This window comes from Bradysia coprophila, unplaced genomic scaffold (genome assembly GCF_014529535.1).
Source record: "Bradysia coprophila strain Holo2 unplaced genomic scaffold, BU_Bcop_v1 contig_138, whole genome shotgun sequence".
Taxonomy (NCBI): domain Eukaryota; kingdom Metazoa; phylum Arthropoda; class Insecta; order Diptera; family Sciaridae; genus Bradysia; species Bradysia coprophila.
Window position 1 is genome coordinate 9855697 of NW_023503409.1, and position 19512 is coordinate 9875208.

Consider the following 19512-nt stretch of genomic DNA (forward strand, 5'->3'; position numbering starts at 1 on the left):
TCTACATAAATTCAGTATCTCAATAAACCAACACCAACAAAACAAAAATAAATCTGTTCTTCCGATAAAACGTTTACAAACAAATCTAGTGTGCTGACGAAATCGGCTCACACGCTACACGTCTCCTAAAAAATTGATCCCGAAAACAGCACTCGTGTTACATTAGTATTGTCGCAACAGTAGTTACAATTGCTTTGGTGACATGTTGACATTGAATAGTTTTTCGCAGTTAGTATCGATGAAGACGCATTGTTTGTGCAATTATTTTGTTAGTACTTTTTAATGTTTTCAAAAAAATGTGCAACAAAGTGTAGTGTTTGTACTATAAGCAAAAGCAATTAGTGTTACAAGTGGAAAATACAACGAAATGTGTGGCCATAAAGTGTTACTTCGGAACATCAAAATTATTCTTACAATAAATATGGCCGACAATTCTGTGTTGCGAATTCTTCTAAAAGTATGTTGTAACCAGATTACTTGCGTAACAAGTTTTTATGAAATAACTGTGTTCATCGATCAATATTTTTATCAAAAAAATGTTATTTTAGCGACATTTCTTACATTCTTTTTCGATCGATCGATTCATTCAACAAAAAAGATAAAATGAAAGCAAGGCAAATTTTACTTGAAAGAACTGTCAACTTGAAATAAACCCCAAATATCCCTAGTGTAATGGATCACTTTCGCAGGGGGTAAACAGCCGTGTAATAGTCAATTTTCGCATGAGGCAGGCAATAAAAATATTTATTTTTAACAGGCGATCTAAGTACATACGGTGCGAAATACTTTGTTGTGTGAAACTGTTTCTATATTCCGTTAGTACCGCTATGCTGCTATGCAATACTCCTTTTGTAAAAAGGGGCATGGGTCGTATAATGTTTCTAAAAATTGCAATTTTGTGTGTCCTTTTTTCTGCGAAGTACATAAAATGACAAAGCAAAAGGCAATATTACTTTACGTTGAATTTTGTACTTCGGCTGCACTTTGATGGCATGTTACAAATATATCAATTTTGCACAGATTTGTCATTTTTTCAACAAAATTTAATGGATTTTTATACGTCGGAAAACTCATGACACGCGATTCGCACTCGGTATTAGTGAATCACTTTTCATAAGTATATCCATCGACCTCCATTTACTAAAAAATTACACGAAAAAATGAATGTGTTCGAACCAGATTAATTGAAAAGATTTCATTTTTTTTGTAAAACAATTGGACATTGTGTCAGCTAATTTATTGCAAAATATCACAGCAGCTCGTCGTAACAACATTTTTCTCGAAAACAAAGCTTTGTTGGGACGTTAGAGTGACTCGAAAATATATCTGTCGTCCAAACTTATAGGCTTTACGCTAACGAGTGGCAATTATTTTCACTGTTCCGCCCTACGGATGCATGTTCGACTCATTTAGTAATCGCCTCGTATATAATTACTGTAATTGCAAAATTAGTTCCTTAGTGTCACCAGAAGTGGCAGCAAAATATTGTTTTCTGCTGTTGGTTTTGCTTAAATTTTCGCAGGTTCTCAACATTCTTTTTAGTCCTTTTGGACGAATATTGAAGTACTTAGCGGTGAAAACTCAAACAGTGGCATTCTTTTGACGAGCTTTCGATGGGGAAGAATAAACAAAACCACCTACGCAGCCAACGGATTGTATGTTATAACAGAAGACTTTTCATAGAGTACGATGTAATGTGGTATATCAGTCGTCGTTATTTCGAAAAACTAATTGAAATTTAAATTTAGTTTGAGATGCAATTCGATTACAGCTCTAAAGGAAACAATCAATTTAGATTGCTGTATTATGGAGTGCCACGAACGCCTTTATGCGACTACATTGAATCATATTTCGTTCGAGTCACTGCTCATCCGGGCTATTCAGCCCATTCAGACTTGCCGCCACTTATTCCAGATCAACCCTTATGTCCCTTATACAAAAAGGTTACAAGTCGCTAGATATTTTTCTTTGCAATTTCATTTTTTGTTGCGACTTAGGGTAACTATGCATTTAACAATTGGCCATTGCCGAAATATTTTGATCCGGGATATTACATCGTTTACATGGTGTAGTACAAAGCTGGAGAGAAAAATTATTGTTCTAGACGAAGTTACTGTTTCAGATTGAGCTAATTGCAGAAATCTCGAACTCGACAAATTACAGATCAATAAAATGTGATTTTTTTTGGGTTTCAAGAATGCTACAAAATAAATGTTTGGCGTCTACAAATGACATTTTCGTACACTTCACCTGTGCTTCTTCGACATACTTCTCTGTGCTGTGTCTTCTTCGTTATTATAGCTCCACAAAATCTTTCGGGAAAATTTCCACCCAGGGTTCAAAAATCAAAATCAAATCAAAGAAAAACCTTGCTTCTACATAAAAATGAAAGAAAAATGTTCCGGCTTGCATCAACTAAATTCACACTTGTTACGAAAATAATTAATAAAATTTTAATGGAATTTTGAATCTATTTTTCGGAACTTTCAATTGAATAGAATATTTGTCAAACGGACGGCAAGGTCTAAGTCCATCTATCATAGTTATTGTTTTTACCAAGGAAAATCTAGAGGAGAATACTAAAAATGGTTGGTTGCGCGTGCGCCACTTATAATTTTTTCCGTGTCATAGTTAAAATTCAAAGTTAAGAAGCAGAGCTGCAATAACGATCTCTTTTTACAGAGAATTCCAATGAACAGTTAGTGTTTTCAATTCTTTTCTTTTAATATTTCATAAACCAACGAATTGATCCCATCTTGATTGATAGTCCAGGAGGTAACACCAAAATTGCAATTCATTGAACAAAATTCAGTTTCTATTCAAATAGGCACTGCATTCCATAATGGTATATTACATCGTATACAATTAGAATTCTGACGAAAATCGAATTCGGTTTCTATACGCAAAATAGGAACGTATCACTTTCTCAAAAGGAATCATCTTCTTCCAAGCAGATCTTTTGATGGAACACGTGAAATCGAGTAACATGTTATTACATTGAACAACCTAATATTTTCGAAACGGTACTTTTTTGTCCATTGAACCCGTGTACCTGTGATGCATTTTGGTTTTCGAACGAAAACAATTAATTTTGACTTTAAAATAATATAATAACACCCGTACCCATCATACCATTCGAACAAACGAAAGATGATGAAGAAGAAAAAAAAACGTTGGGAGAGTGTCTTACATAATAAAAGAATTAGAAAATAGAACCTGTCCCAAAGCGACTTAAACGATATATCTTTCTAATTAAGAATACACGTAGGCCGTTAATGCTATGCACAGAGACTGCATGTATATATATAGACATATACACAGCCTGCATATAATTAACATTAACTGAAAATTTATTTAATTAGTCAATCAAAATTGATGAAAAAATAACACCAAAAAGAATGCGCTGGGGGATTTAGCCACGGACGAAATTGGTTAGACAGTGCGTGCATGTGTGTGTCATTTTTAATTTCCATTTTATTACGTAAGAAATTATCAATGACCATTTGTAACGTGTTCATACGTGAGAAATTAACTGATAGATGTAAAAAGCTCGATGTCCGAACGAAAATAGTTTCGAGAAGAGAGGAAACACGAAAATATCCGTTAAGTTCATGCATAAACAATTGTACTGTGCATCAGACAATAGTTATTTCATCAACGAGGGAAGAGAGGTTGGAAATTGCATTTCGAGACCAGAGCGTAGCGAGGGTCACAAATCACCCGAGAAATAGCGATTTCCAACTTTTTTCCCGAGGTAAACACTACGTTTTCTTCAACAAAGGCTTCCGCAGTTTCAACGCAGGAGAGAAAATGACTATTTTCTCGACTGTATTGTAAAAACCGATTTAGAATACCACCAAGATATAATGGAATAAACAATTTTTTATTTACGTAATAAACTATCATTTCGGACAATTTTGATGCACATTCGGCATTTTTTTCATGTTTTATTATTGGGATGACCATTTTTTATGTGCGCATTCGTATAATTAAAGTGGAAAAATGATGGGCTCATTTGCATAATATTCATGAATAATTTCAACTTGTTACTTCTTTGTAAACTGTTTAAGATTAGATGAATGAAAAAACATTTTTTTTTAAATGTTGCATTCAACAAACGTTATAAATATTCGTTGGTGTACACAACAAATCATGATTTTTATAGAAATTATGACTGTGATCTGAATTTATTGGATTCGTGTAACAAGTTTGAAATTAAAGTTTTTGTTTCGTGAATAGAAAATACGATTGCCGTAAATTGGTTATTTATGGGCCCGCAATTACGCGATATTTTTTGTGAAACAAAGAAAATTTACTCATCGCATTAACAGCAGGATATCAATTCAGTTTTACGGAATGTGCTTTTGTTTGTAATTGCAAGTGATGACTACGAATTATGGAGCTGAACTGCAATTTGGTTTTTTGAAATGAAAATGTTTCTGACACTGCATCGAACTATGAGATAATTCAATTATTATCTTACGATACTTTGCATTGAATAATGATGTTCGGTTTTTGTGGAAATTTTGTACTGACACCGGTAGACGGGTAGACCTGACGCAAATAAGATCACTTCAGTACTTATCATTGCAAAGCTTTTAACTTGACGGATGCATCACCTTTATAATTGCATTATGCCTTTTGTAACGAACTTTTTTGACATAGACAATGGACTCAAAAGTCTCGTTAGGTGTTTCCTATTTTTTCTTTATCCAAAGTGTTGATCGTGAAAAACTAAATTTTTTCTGGAAAATGGAAAATTGCTGTTCACAACATAGGCGAAGAAGTAGTAATTTTCTCCCCGTCGCTCAAACTTCGGAAGCATTGTTGTGAAAAACTAGAGAAAAAAGTTAACAATTTCATTTTCTCGGGTGATTTCTGGCCAGAGCGTAGCCAAACCCTCGAAATACAATTTCCAACTTTTCTGCCCTCGTTGGACAACTAATTATTTCCGGCCGGAAAAGTCAAATATTTCCTGACTGAATTGTATTCGACCAATGGTACAAAACTTTATTTTACCTGGAAAACATACTTTGTGGAAAAACTTCAATCTCAAGTATTTCTACTATGTTTATCCCCCTTTGTTGTAGAGCTGAAAGTATTTTAGTAGTAAATGCGGGATCATAATGATACCAATTTTGGTGTTAAAAGGCATTCGGAGCATCCCGAGCCATATTTGTGATTAGGATTGAATTCTTAAGAGGGATTCTTTTGAAAAACAGCCTACCGAAATCGGACGCATTTTCCAGTGGACTTTTTTATATGTGCCTAGAAAGGACTTCGACCCTAGAACCCAAAACCACTTTCAAAAAAATTCTTCGAAGCTTTGTGACTGGTGAAAGGTGATCAAAAACCGAAAATTTGCACTTTTCTTACCAAAATTCCTCCAGGTACACGAGCCGTACATGGTCTTGTGGGGTGTCATTAGAAAGGTAATCACATGTACTATTGAGCCGAATAGAGACTTATTGGTTTTAAAATTAATCCGCACTGAAAATTTCAGTCTGAAATATGTGCAGATGAAGTTTTCAACTGAAAACTTGCACTTTTCTTACCGATATTTCTCCAGTTACACGAGCCGTCCATGGTGGTGTGGGGTATCATTTGAAAGGTAATTTTATGTGCTTTTGGGCCAAATAGGGTCTTATGGGGTTTGGATGCATATGCGATGAAATATGAGAAGTTGAAATGTTTAAGTGCCCATATTTCATCGCATATGCATCCAAACCCCATAAGACCCTATTTGGCCCAAAAGCACATAAAATTACCTTTCAAATGATACCCCACACCACCATGTACGGCTTGTGTAACTAGAGAAATATTGGTAAGAAAAGTGCAAGTTTTCAGTTGAAAACTTCAACTGCACATATTTCAGTGCGGATTAATTTTAAAACCAATGAGTCTCTGTTCGGCTCAATAGTACATGTGATTACCTTTCTAATGACACCCCACACGACCCTGTACGGCTCGTGTACCTGGAGAAATTTTGGTAAGAAAAGTGCAAATTTTCGGCTTTCGATCACCTTTCACCAGCCATAAAAGCTTCGAAGAATTTTTTTGAGAGTGGTTTTGTCTTCTAGGGTCGAAGGCCTTTCTAGGTACCTATAAAAAGTTCCACTAGAAAACACGCCCGATTTCGGTAGGCTGTTTTTCAAAAGAATCCCTCTAAATGTTGTTGGCAAGTATAATGAATAATAAAGTTTTTACATTAATATTAACTACTGACCATGTAAAGGACTGTGGCAAAAAATGTTGAAAAATCTGAGTTCCAGGAGCCGTGAAAATACTGGATTTTTTTTGGACAATCTAGGCAGCATTCAGACAGCACCGACTCTAGCTTTCCCAAACAACCTGATTTAATGAAATCGGTTTGGTGTTAACGGTTTGTAACGGTAACCTCAAATGGAATGGAACCTCACATGACCACAATCAACGTTGTATGGACTTGGGTCGGCTATGACAAAATTACGAACTAACAATTGCTGTCCATGTAAATTGCCCAACCTAACCAACGCATTCCAAGAACAGAACAAGAACAGATTTTTTTAACTGTTAAAAAGCCTCTTATTTTGGAGTGCAGTTACCTAACTGATATAAAACGTTGGCTTTTTCTTCTCCTTTCCATTAGTTCACTTAAACAAAAAAAAAAAATAATCAGAAAAACGACTACAGAGACGTAAAATTCCACATGTTTTCTGTTGTGGGAGTTGTTGTGGTCTGTAAATGTTCTACAAAAAATTTGTTTAACAAATGAAAATCTAGATTTTTTATTTTAGTATTTCATTCTCGTTACGAGCGCGTTCATAATCAATATTCAGAATGTTAAAATCTAGATTTTCACTTTTTCAACGAAATTGTGGAATCAATTACCTCTCAAATTAGAAAACATATCGAATTTCAATTTTCCCACCCTGTAGAACCGTAGAGTATCAACAAAATTGAAAATCTAGTTTAATGCTACCAAGCTGAGCGTCAGCAGCAATGAGAAAATTCAGATTTTTATCTAAACCGAACAAAAAATTCTTAGAATTTCTTCGATATGACATCTACACTTTATTATATGCTAATTCAAATAAATTCTTTGTGGGCCCTAATTACTCAGATTTATTGGATGTTATAAACAAAAATTAAAATAATTTTTTTTTTGTACAACGAAAAGAATTTTCTTACTCTGTGTTACACATGCACGAAGAAATCAATTCATCTTAAAAAATCATTAATAACAAACTGAAAATTCTAAGCTCAATAATCGGTTTAATTCTCGTTATTAGTTCTTACGACATATAATAAATGCTGCATAGATAGATAGATGGATGTTCAATGTACGGAGTACGGCATTTCTAACCACCATATTAATTATGCTTTATGTCTACAGTCATATGTTGTACTGGAAAAAAAAAGTTTTACGAGACTACACAACACATTTCGAGATTGATAGCCTCTTAATGTTTTATACTTTACATAAAATATCTCTCTCCATTTAATTTCAATTTTAAAATTTATTTAAATTTATGAATGATCTGAGGATGTTAGTGGAGAAAAAACAACTGCTGGAGTTGGAATAGATGGTAAGCAAAAAAATTATTTTTTTAATTTCTTTTTGGTCTGATATGAAAGTGAATTGGACTCCTCAGGGCAATACGTTAAAGGTACAATATCAACGACAATAAGGCAGATATAGACTTAGTCGAAGTTTTTAGAAAATTGATAATTTTCACTTGTTTCCAGAAATGTTAAGAAAATATTTTCAAATGTTATCCCAAAAATTATTTTTGGAAAAACTTGGGAAATGGGATCTCAATGATGTCTCGACTCGTCCTGAAAAAATTCGTGGAATGACTTCTTTCTAAAGACATTCTTCGGCTCTGCTCTGTTAGTCCTTATCAGCTCTATTAGTCCGTTTAGCTCTCTAACGCCTCTTTTTTTCTTTACCGGCATAATTAGACAAGTTTTTGTGGTAAAAATTGTCTTTTAACTTTACCCTCGATCATATTCCAGAGCTATACTTTTTCAGTGCCCTGGACCATAGTTCAATTTGTATCTACGAAGATGCGGTATATTATTACCTGTAGGGTAAAAGTCCCAGTATGCGGTCATTCATCTAAATACGGCCATATACTTATTTGTTCTATTGTTTAAACAATAGATGACCGGATTTAAATGCGCGGCCGAATACTGGTACCGTTACTTTAACTTGTTGCAATAAGTGATACTCTTAGATAAGAGAAAGACCATTGCTCAACAAAACATTGGCGACACGAATTCTCAACAACTGTAACACAATAGTTTGCATCCATTTTTCAACATAGTTGACGTAAGAATGAAGGAGAAGAGCATCCTCTAAAGCATTTTTAAGTTTCATTCTCATAGCATTTTGTCTTCAATTAGATGCCTGTGGGAATATTTATCGTAAACAGCTTTTCTATCACGTGTTACATTTCGTTGGACGTTTAAAGGGCGTGTTGAAATCACTCAAAACAACTCAAACGGCTGAACGGTATACGTATTCCACGGACTTGTTTTTAAATATTATCGTAAATTCCATTAATACGCCTCTTTATCGGTAACCCATTTTTATTATCCTCTCTCACAGAAGTTATCGACAAGCGCATTTAAACACATTACACCCGAAAACGTCTTTCAGGTATCAAAGAATCCAAAGCGCATAATCCCCAACCACTCATAAAAAACCAATAAATTTCTAACTTAGAAAAAAAATCGGATAAAAATTCTTTAAATGCCAGCAAAAAAACGCATTATAGGAAACAACGACCCCGAGCCCATATCAAGAAGTTAAGAAAAAAAAAGAAACAATAATGCGTCAAGCGAAGATATAATAAAGGAATCGGACAAAACCTGACTAACACTGACCCCTATAAACATATGCGCTTCTCTTCTCTTGAGAAGTCGAAAAAAAAATCGGTTTATTATGTCGATGGATGAAAATATCTGATAAAAAAAGGTTTTAATGTTGTGATGCTTAAGAAAATTGATTTATGTGATTGATTGAAATATTTAAGAGGTCTTTGATCTCATTGTTACTGCCCACCGGAGAATATATTTTTCTCTTTCGTCTAATCGTTGACCTATTTCTTATTTCGATGCATGAAACATGGATCAATTAATGCACAGTCCATTTAAATATATAGAACGAAAGTGCCAAATTAAAGTTTTCTTTTCATATGGCAACCGTTTCTTCATGGTAGTCATTGAATCTGCTAACTTATTTTGCTTAAAGTAAATATCTCGTCTACCGAATCTACTACTTCAGTAACTTTTAACATGGATTTTGCTCGATAAGGTAACAACAAGCAAAGCTCTTCGTTAAATATTTTTTCGTCATTATCGTCAACAGATGACTAGCTGTTAATATGTAATCGCTGAAACTAAGAATAGGCTAAAATGGGCTAACCCAACAAAATGTATAATCGGCAATCGGAACAATATCTCATAGAACCACAATCACTCTCAGCCACAACACTTAACGAACCATAAAATGTACTCGGTCTGGTTTTTTCTTCTTCTTTTAATTCTATTTTTCTCTGATACACACAATGAATATGATGGGACAGACAGTCAGCTAATAATTATGAGAACTAAACAAAAATCTAGAAGTGCATCATTAACCGAATGATAAATGATCTTATTGAAATAATATCTCAGTATTGTGGAGTTAAATGATTTTTCCTCGGTTGAGAAATAATAATCGAAAAAGAATTGCTGTACGAAAAGGAAAATTAATATTTAATTGCTGCGTATTACCTTATATATACGTTTATATATGCTGTGTGTAAGTCGTTTTGTAACTCACATGCTAAACATGTAGGTCATATCATTTTTATATACCGGAGTTACATGCAATGGTGTATGATGTTTGTATATTTAAATGCAATCAATGTTTCGAATGGAAACAATGGGATCCTTTTCTATCATCCCCAATGTCTGGTGCGATTCCTGGATTTATATTTAATTCCATCGAATAGCGAATTCCGAGGCGAATTCAAAAGAACACTTAAGATTGATGAGAGAACGACTTCTAATTGATCGTTGAATGTTTTCTCAAGAGCCTGTGTCGTTTCACACAACATTTTTGATTTGAAAAAAGAGTTACATCGGTTACGCTAACGTGACTACAATTTAAGTGCAAACCCGAAAACGAAAGCAGGTTACCGAAAAAAAGATTGAACCCACCAATTAAACGAACGAAAAATATTAAACTAAAAACCCACAAAAAAATTGAGTTGTTTGTCGTAAAGTGAAACAATTACATTGTCTTAAAGAGATCACACGTATAATTGTACGAAAATAATTCCGTTGTACGTCTAAGATAATAGACTTGTTGACAACAAGTTCAGACGACACATAAGACAGCAACAGGTATTGACTCTCCGAATATTTTGGGACAATGGTTATTAAAGTGGTGAATGAAAAAAAATGGAATATAAAAGACAGTGGTCAGTCAGTTTGCCCAAGATTTGATTGTAATATTTGGTGAACGTAACTTCGCGAGTTGTGAAGAGAAACGGAGATAGTTTGAAACAGGATCGTTATGTGCGTGGTCAGAAAGAGTGATCGGAATCCCAAATAAATCGACAACAAAATAACTAAAATGCGAAAAGTATGTGATGAAATAAGATGAAATACCTGCGGTGTGCTCATTTGTTCATGATCTGTTGTGTCTATCAAATTGTATCTGTGAAAGCAAAATCGAATAGCTCGACAAATTTTGCGATTAGCAAAGATAATCCGAATGAAAAGTACAAAAACCATAACATGGATGGCTGGAAACCAATTAAGCCGACGTTGGAATACCTGAAATTAAATCAACGAAAAAATTGTGTTTCGGTTGGATTTTTTAGCGTAGACTGTAAGCAAGTGACTGAAGAGAAAAAGAAAACGACAAAGTACAAATCAATCGTGGATGCATTCCGGCATGACTATCACAGTCCGTACGGCAATTATGTGGCTGAAATCGTACCAAAGCTACCGAATCACTATAAAAATCCACTACCAAAATATCGACCGAATAACAGGCGCCAGTTCAGACGATTTTATTCGGATATCGAAAGAAGCGTTGAACTGCCGCGCTTCATCGAAGAATATCCAACGAACCAATTTGGAAGCAGATCATTTCGAGAATATGTGTCGAAATATTCGAAACGGCGGCAATATCCAATGTTCGAACCGATACCCGGTCAGATATTGTATCCACCTTCTGTGCCTCAATTCATACCAAATCCTCTGAACGAAATTAAACAACTGAAATCCCGTAGAGACGATGACATGGCATATAGTCGACACAATATGAATATCAAAACCTTTCAATCGACGATATTTCCGTTTTTTGAGCACGAGTCCGTCACAAAGAAACATTCAACAAATAACGAAAATGTGAGGAACAAAGGTAGATTTGATGTAACATCACCGGTCTTTTCTATGGTTATTGAGCCAACAACAATCAGAGTTTCGTCAACAAGCAGCGGCACCACATCAAAAACAAATAGGACTCCCATACAGTATGTCTATGCAGTAGCAACACGGCGGTCAAATAAAAATCAAATTTCGAACGATTTTGAAAAGGAACTTCCCAGAAAAGTCGTTATAGAATCTCCTCCGAAACGAGACGATGCACTGAAGATTGACACCGATAATAGTGTGATATCAACGAAACTAAGCAATCGATTTCTTGAGTATACCACAAGTGGTTACAGCAACTATGTAACTATTAAACCATCCATTGATCGACCATCAGACAGGGAGACTACAGAACCGTTGATAGATGAAAGTACCAACGAAGCACCAAAGAGTCGCATCAAAGTTATTCCACTTCTGCGTACTGTAGAAGAAAACTTCGATTCGAAAGAAGATTTCATTGCGTCGTCGTCACCATACATTAATCAGAACAGGACGTACATCGCCAACAAGGCCGGTTTTATGAATATAGGTCATCGACGTACAAAGAAGACCACATTGAAACCCCAAATTTACACACTGAGCTCATTATTGCTGGACACGGACAATCAAAGTGCATCCCATCAATTACCGAAACCAGGTCAATATGTGGATCATCTATCATCAACAATTATTAATGATTATGTTGGTACAACACAGCCAACTGAGCAACCAGCAGAAGCAGTACGATCGAGCATAACAATGAAACATCAACCACCATTACCAAATAAATCAAACAACCAAAATACAACAAACAGCAGGTGGACGCAACCACATGAATTGTCTACTATTAATAATAATGATGGGATTAATGATCGTGACCAGAAGATCAAAGATATCAATTTGGATATAGTAATTACAACGGATGGTCCAGCAACGAATCGAAACCAGATTTACTCGGGAATTAACGATGGTGATGAATGGAATGATGGGAATGTAGATGGTAACAGTCGAGCGCTCAATGGATATGGGCGGGTTAATGTGGAGCCTAATGTCGAATGGATAATGGTTGCTAAGAGGTGAATTTATAGTTTGTTCTGATGGCAGAAGGTTTTATTGAAAAAGATTTTTTTTTTTTTCGTTTCAGTGCAATGGAACGTTCAGAATTTAATGGAAGACCGACGGATTCGAGAAGTGAACGACTGACGTCAGCTTCATACAAAGACAACATAGTACCTATGACGATGAAACGAATGCCAAAGGTTAACAATTCGAATATGGTTCTCGGTACCAATATATTGGTTCAATAAAGAATGACTTATTACACATCCGAAAGTCTTTCAATGCACGCAATAGTTGAATCAATGTCGAAGAGGAAAACGAAAGAACTTCCAGGAAACATGTAAGGGAATAGCAAAAGAAAAACTTTTTTTTTCGATCAATTGTTGCATTGTAATGGAAAAACTGCATTTATTGTTTCACTTTTTACATTCAAACATGTATTTCATTAGCAGCTACGACTACACTAATTGCACAGTACAAGAAAATATTTTTATTTTCAAAGATTTAAAATTTGAAAATTAATTGCGAGCAATTACAAGAAAAATATTAATTTATTGTTTGCCGACTGTGTTCATGTCGCAATTCAATTTTAGTTACGGCTTATTAGCAGAGTAAACTCGAAAAGTGCAATCACCCGTACAGCAGAGAGTCATTTTTTTTTCTTTAGAAATTTTCGTAGAAATGGTTTCAATGGAGGTTGAGGCAGGTTTAGGTTTAGGTTCATTTCAGCTAGGAATCAGAAATTCAATCTTGTTCCACTAGGTCATATTTATGACCTTATTCAACAACAAGAAAAGAAAGAGATCAAAAAATGTCTTCAACTGTGCATCTCGAGATCCATCTGACCAGCGATTACTACATTGAAGGGTCACGAGATGGAAAAAAAACTATTCAAATTATTGACGATTCGATTTGGTAGATTTCTAACAGAATATTTTTGGAAGGAAAGAACGAACCAGTTGTGGCATAATTTTAAGAAGTAGGGTTCTTCGAGCAAAGGTAAAATTTTAAGAAAACGCTCGATGCTGGATAACACACGATCCTCACCACACTCAAAGGGTATAATTGTGAAATAGTTATTTATGCAACAAGTTGAGAAATGGTGTTGATTTTGTCACGAGATGTGACAAAAACGATCAATTTATCAACGTGTCGCATACGTGTTCTGAAACTAGCAGCGACGAGTGAACTTTTCAAATGCAAAACATTATACCACAGAATGGAGTAATAATTGTATGAACGATCAAGTAGACTGCTTTTAAGTACGCTGCAAGAATTGGTTCGCTGCGATTTTAACAGGTAGGGGATAATGCTCGAGCAGGCACTTTAGGCACACCGGAAAGTGCTAAGGGGGTCGAGGAATGCCTCCAAATAAATTTCTAAAAATCAAAAGTCAAATTTTTGATTTTTACAAATTTATTTAGAGGTATTCCTCGACACCCTTAGCACTTTCCGCTGATCCTAAAGTTAATAAGTCACAATAACCGGTAACGTGGTTATTATCAATTATTATCAATAGCTGAATGGTTAGAGGTGTTACTCGGTAAATATTGGGTTTTGGTGTCGGCGGTTCGAAATTTGGTCAGGGGAGCAGGGCCTATAATTATGGAAAAATTCGGTTTTTGGACGTTCGCAATTTTTGGAAACTTTTGGCAATTTTGTAAAAAAATTCCAAAAACATTTCCAAAAATAGGCCCTGCAGGGGAGGCAAGGCTGTAAGCTTTGGAGGCGTGACGCAGACCGTCATTTTATTAGATACGCGGGAACACACCACGTCTAATGATCTTACATACAAAAAAAATCGCCACATCATCACGGCGATGACAATCATCACAGCAGGAGGTGAATTTTTGTATGAAATCCGACATGTCATCATCAAGCGTGGTGTGTCACCCGCGTATCTGCATCTGCGTGACCTCCCCAAAGTTTACAGCCTTGTGGGGAGGATTTTTATTTACGGGTAATGGTTCAAAAGGAGTGACAAAAAATACATGAAAATGCATTTCGTCACTAGTGACAAAAGCAAAATATAGCAAAACAGAGAAAAATAGGCCATTAGAACGTCACACAAACGACTCATGAAGAGGATCACTGTTGGCAGACCCGTTGCAGGAATAACTATTTTACAGCTCAGTGACAAAAGTGAAAGTTTTCTTACTTTTTTTCCATAATTCTATAAAATTATTGAAAATTCACTAAAAAAATTCTTAAATTTAAGAATTTACAAATTTGCTAATTTTAAGGAATTTTGTAAGAAGTTTCAGTAATTTTATGGAATTAAATCCCTAAAAACAGGCCCTGGTGCAACTTGGTGACAAATGCTTTTTACAAATACACATTACACTCGGCCTGCGGCCTATGACAGTCTACACATCTAGGTCTTGCAAAACGGAGGATCCATAGATTTGCCCACAGAACATAGAATCAGAGCTTCCATTTTTCATGGGAAAAATTGTGCAAATGGTTGCTTAAATATGACTTAACACTCCCTGACCAAATCAATAGACACATACAAGGTGTAGGAAGAGAGCAGTGCGAAAAAACTGAGTAATTAAAAAGAAATATTTCGATTTTGCCATTTCTACGTACTCAATGTTAATGCTGAAATTTTCTGCATTGTTGTTTATTGCACTTACATGAAACGCGATGAGCATATTATGCATTTATGGATTTTTAAATTGCTGCAATAATAACGATTATTGTGTAACAATCATACACTTGCATTTTTATCACTTTTTTATTTAAGTTTTATTTAGTAGAATGTTTCGACACCGGTTACTTTTCCATTCACGAGTTTAGTAACATTACTTAGCGTTTATACAAACGGCAATGTAATCATTAACTCTAGTTGGTTATTTTTTTACAGAAAATCTTTTACTTCATTTGTTATAACTAGGTTCTGTATAAGAGAACACTTGCATCAACGTCGACAACAGATGACTATTCAATTCAAAGAAAGACTTATTTGTACTCGGATTTCAAATAAAAACGTTTTTAATGCCGTTCGCAAGCGTAGGACTGGTCCATTTCATGTCTTTCTTATTACTCAAATAACAGTTGTTCTCTGTGGAATGAGAGATGCAAATGTTCATTTTAATTCAGACTAAAGTGAAACGCGGAAGTATCTTTAAAAGAGGATGTTGTACTGGATAATTGACGACCATACCTATCTGATCTGTTCCATTTAAGAATTAATTAAATCCTATGACGAACCCTTTCCATAATATTATCTCCTCTACTCTGCCAACCAGACTTAATTTCCTAGGCAACTCAATTCTCACTTGACTGATTCCATTCCGTAAACTCTTCTATTGCAAATGCAACGTTTGTTCCAAGATCTGCACTGACATAAAATTGCTCACAACAAAACGTACATATTAGACGAACGTCAGGCAATTATAAAATGTTGATGGACGGGATTTAGTCGAAAGGCACGCGATTTTTACTTTAAAGCATACATGAAGTACTCGACGTGCTAGGCATAATTTTCGTGTGTGTGTTTCATGCATACACGTTTCCATAATGTTGATGATAATTAAATCTTTTTTTTTTTTTATGAAATTCGAGTAATGGGGAAATGATGTGCGGTTATGTTTTTACCATTTTTTTGTGCAGACTAGGCACGATATAAATACTTTTAATGGCAAGTGAAATCATTCAAACAGTCCAAACTAGTCCTAGAGTTAAGTTTAACACAAGCCGCGCGCCTATAGTTCCAATAATAAATTAGGCAAAATGGAATTAAGAATTGCGGTAAGTTAATTGAGCACCAAGTGACAAAGATACTATCATAATCAGTGAATTGAGTCTAGTATGCGAATTGTGAAGGCAGAACGGTAGTTTCGTTTAACAAAAAAGAGTCAAAGTGCTAATCTTAACTGGTACGGTGACTGGCAACTACCGATTTTTGTCACCACTAAATTGAACCGCCATCAATTTCAAAATAAATTAATTTTCTTTCATTTAAATGGACACTAAAAAAATGGAATGTTTGACTTTCAGTTACTCTCATCGTTCTTGCTGATTCTACTTGTTATCGGACTATCAGACGGAGGGTAATAATTTTCCAATAGAACTTTTATACTCAGTACAACCGAACGTGCAATTAATAAAGAAAAACTTCGTAATTTATCAGTTACACCAAAAAGAAAAAAATCATCATTCACATTCCAGTCAAACAGACGCATCATAAGCACACCCACACCCAAATCAAAACCATTCATCATCATCACAAACCCACAATTATCAAGGAGGAGAAAATCATCAAACAAGAAGTCCATAAACCCGTTCATGTCAAAGAGGAAATCGAACACGAACATTACCATCATCACTACAAGCATGATCATGGTGAGGGACATCATATCCCTGACTATCATCATGAGCATAAGCATGAGCATTCGTACGATTGAATGGATTTCATCTTGTTATAAAATGAGTATTTATATGTTGGTGCAGCCTAGGCTAAGATTTGTTTGAAATGAATTTGTGATAATTTAAACAAAAAAATATTAAATCTTCTAAAATTGTTGTTTTACGCTTGACAGTACAAGTAATGTTGATATAGTCAGCGTTTTACAATGGTGGAAATAGAAACGAAAAAACCATTGGTGTTCCTTTGCTATCTGAATAAATTGTTGCTGTTGAGTTAGTTTAAGATTAGTACATACACCTACTACAGATGCCTCACCAGTGGACGCAGAGAAACATTTATCTGATTCGATCCTTTTTGTGCTTTGTCAACTGATCACAGAAAAAGAAAATTCGACCGCATAATACGTTTCCCTTACAAAATCGTCCATCAAATACTATACTGTTTTTCAAAGCAAGTCTGAGGCATCGGTACTTTCTCATACCACAAAACCCAAAAAAAAACGACCCGAAAACTGTCGATGTATCTCTTATAAAGTCATATAAAATGATTCGAATATGCTGCCGAAAGGTTGGAATTGCGGTCTTACATTTTCCAGAAATTAATAAAATTTTAATAAAATAATAAAATTAAAGTACCTCTGTTTCAGAAAGTTTCGGGTGAATATAAGATTTGTTATGTTGCATCCGTGACATTTGACATGATCAAGTTGTTGGAACTGCGTTGTTTAGTATTGAGTGTTGGCATGTGTTGCAACCTAACAAAGTGAATTTGACTTGTGTCCAACATTATAAAGATTATATTCACCCGAAACTTTGGATCTGTGTGGTCTTGCGGATTTGCGTTACCTTCAGTATGTATATTTACCTTGGATGAAGCGGGTAACAGTGGCGTTTTGTCGTTGCGTCACTTTGCGACAAAGTGGTTCAACGAAAAATGATAGTTGAGAAAATTCTAAATTAGATTTTTTGTTTTGATGTGGTTGATTGTGATGATTTTTCGTTTTCCTTCGTACAAAAGTATGAAAATTTGTGATTTTATTATCAATAATAAGCTTACAACATACTATGTAGTAAAATTCGTGTATAGTGTTCTCCAAAAAATTAAAATCCGTGTTCAATGTTCTCATAAACATAAAAATCCAAGGCAAATGTTCTCCAAAAATTTCCTGTGATTGATTGAAATTAGATTTTCTCAGTTCAGGTTTGTGCTGTTGCGAGCATTAGCTATGAACATTGCAGGCATTAGCTAGGAACACTTTGAATATTATTTTGCACAAAAACCTTAACCCAAGCTAATTTGAAGCCTCAAACCAACCTGATTAAAATTAGATTTTATCGTTTCAGACAAGGTTTGAGTTGTAGTAAGCATTACTTAGGAATATTTTGATTATTTTTTACATTCAATCAATTTAATCCAATTCTAAAAACTGCTCTCATTCAAAAATGTTGCGCTAAAAAAATTCCAAATCTTACGACAGAACCACTTTGTCGCATTTTCTCATGTCGAAAATTTCCGTCTCTGCCACTGTTACCCGCTTCATCGAGGCTGTTTAATAAATATTAAATTTTTCTTGAGGAAAAATTCACTTTCGTATATTTCGTAATTCTCGGAGTTTGGGTCACACAATACACCTAAAAGTTCACTTGCTGCACTTGACCAATAGAATGTGTGTAATCATCACAAAGCTTAGACACAAAGCTAAGTAGTAAGAAAATTCTAATGCGAAATAGTTGTACTGGTAAGTTACGGCAGTGCTCGAAGTTTACCGAGGTCGAAACATCGTGAGACTATCGTTTTGCACTATGAATTGGTCTCCTGCTACATGTACTAAGAGCTAAGCAGGCCTATGACATGCTGCAATGGACAGTATTTGTGCCAATTATTCTTCCCAATATATAAACCATTTGAACTGAGAGTACCCTCCCAGTCCATTTAAAACATTTTTGAATCTACTGCGCATCAACTTCAGTGTGTTTTGACGTAATCTATCAAATTAGTACTTATCCGAAGTTATTTGTTTTGTTCCGAAGAGTACTGATTAACTAGTGATTAACCATGATTAACATGATTAACCATGATTAACCATGATTAACATGATTAACCAGTGATTAACCAGTGGTTAATCAGAGTGAGCAACCCCTCGTTATGTTGTCTCTGGATGAAATTTGACATTTCGTTGTTGTACTTGAAACAGACCTATACGCTGATTACCAGTGCATACATTGTAGAAGTTGATTTGAGCAAATGAGTGACAGAAAATCTACAAATTTGTGTCAAAATTTTGTGTGTTCAAATTTAAATTATTGGGCTTTTCTGAATTTCCTAGTTGTTTTGAGTTGTGATCGTTGGATGGAGCAAGTATCAATTGTTAAGAAGAATCATGTTGTAGTGTGTCTTAGGAGGAACGGTTATGCCTCTTAATATACAACCTATTAGAGACGGCAGACATATAGCCCAATCATAACTATTAAATATATGGCTCCTGTGTCCAAATGTTTATTTGCACGAGGTGGTGATTGTGATCCTAAGCCGAAGGCGCGGATCATAATCCAACTCGTCAAAATAAATGTTTGGACACAGGAGCATATATTTTTTCATGTGTCGATGCAAAGATAAACCCAAACTCCCTCTCCGAACTGATACATAATGTGAGTCTTACCACACATAAAATTACTTCCATTGATATA

The 19512-nt window shown here is 35.0% G+C and overlaps 2 protein-coding genes across 2 annotated transcripts; both read left to right on the forward strand.

The window, feature by feature from the left end:
• Positions 1–10072: 10072 nt before the first annotated feature.
• On the forward strand, positions 10073–12740 carry LOC119074003. The gene is made up of 2 exons (XM_037179937.1): positions 10073–12470; positions 12539–12740. Exons 1-2 carry the CDS (start codon positions 10636–10638, stop codon positions 12699–12701), a joined length of 1998 nt encoding a protein of 665 aa, XP_037035832.1. The 5' UTR covers positions 10073–10635; the 3' UTR covers positions 12702–12740.
• A 3334-nt stretch (positions 12741–16074) lies between these two features.
• LOC119074057 (uncharacterized histidine-rich protein DDB_G0274557) lies at positions 16075–16976 on the forward strand. Its single transcript, XM_037180009.1, has 3 exons — positions 16075–16206; positions 16456–16508; positions 16589–16976. The coding sequence occupies exons 1-3, from the start codon at positions 16189–16191 to the stop codon at positions 16860–16862; spliced, it is 345 nt and encodes a 114-aa protein (XP_037035904.1). The 5' UTR covers positions 16075–16188; the 3' UTR covers positions 16863–16976.
• Positions 16977–19512: the final 2536 nt, after the last annotated feature.

Bases quoted from the DNA above. Each gene is read 5' to 3' on its own strand.
- LOC119074003 (XM_037179937.1), top strand. From the start codon at position 10,636: ATGAAATACCTGCGGTGTGCTCATTTGTTCATGATCTGTTGTGTCTAT. The intron at 12,471-12,538 runs GTGAATTTATAG...TTTTCGTTTCAG, and splicing joins TGGATAATGGTTGCTAAGAG to TGCAATGGAACGTTCAGAAT.
- LOC119074057 (XM_037180009.1), top strand. The intron at 16,509-16,588 runs GTAATAATTTTC...GTAATTTATCAG, and splicing joins ATCGGACTATCAGACGGAGG to TTACACCAAAAAGAAAAAAA.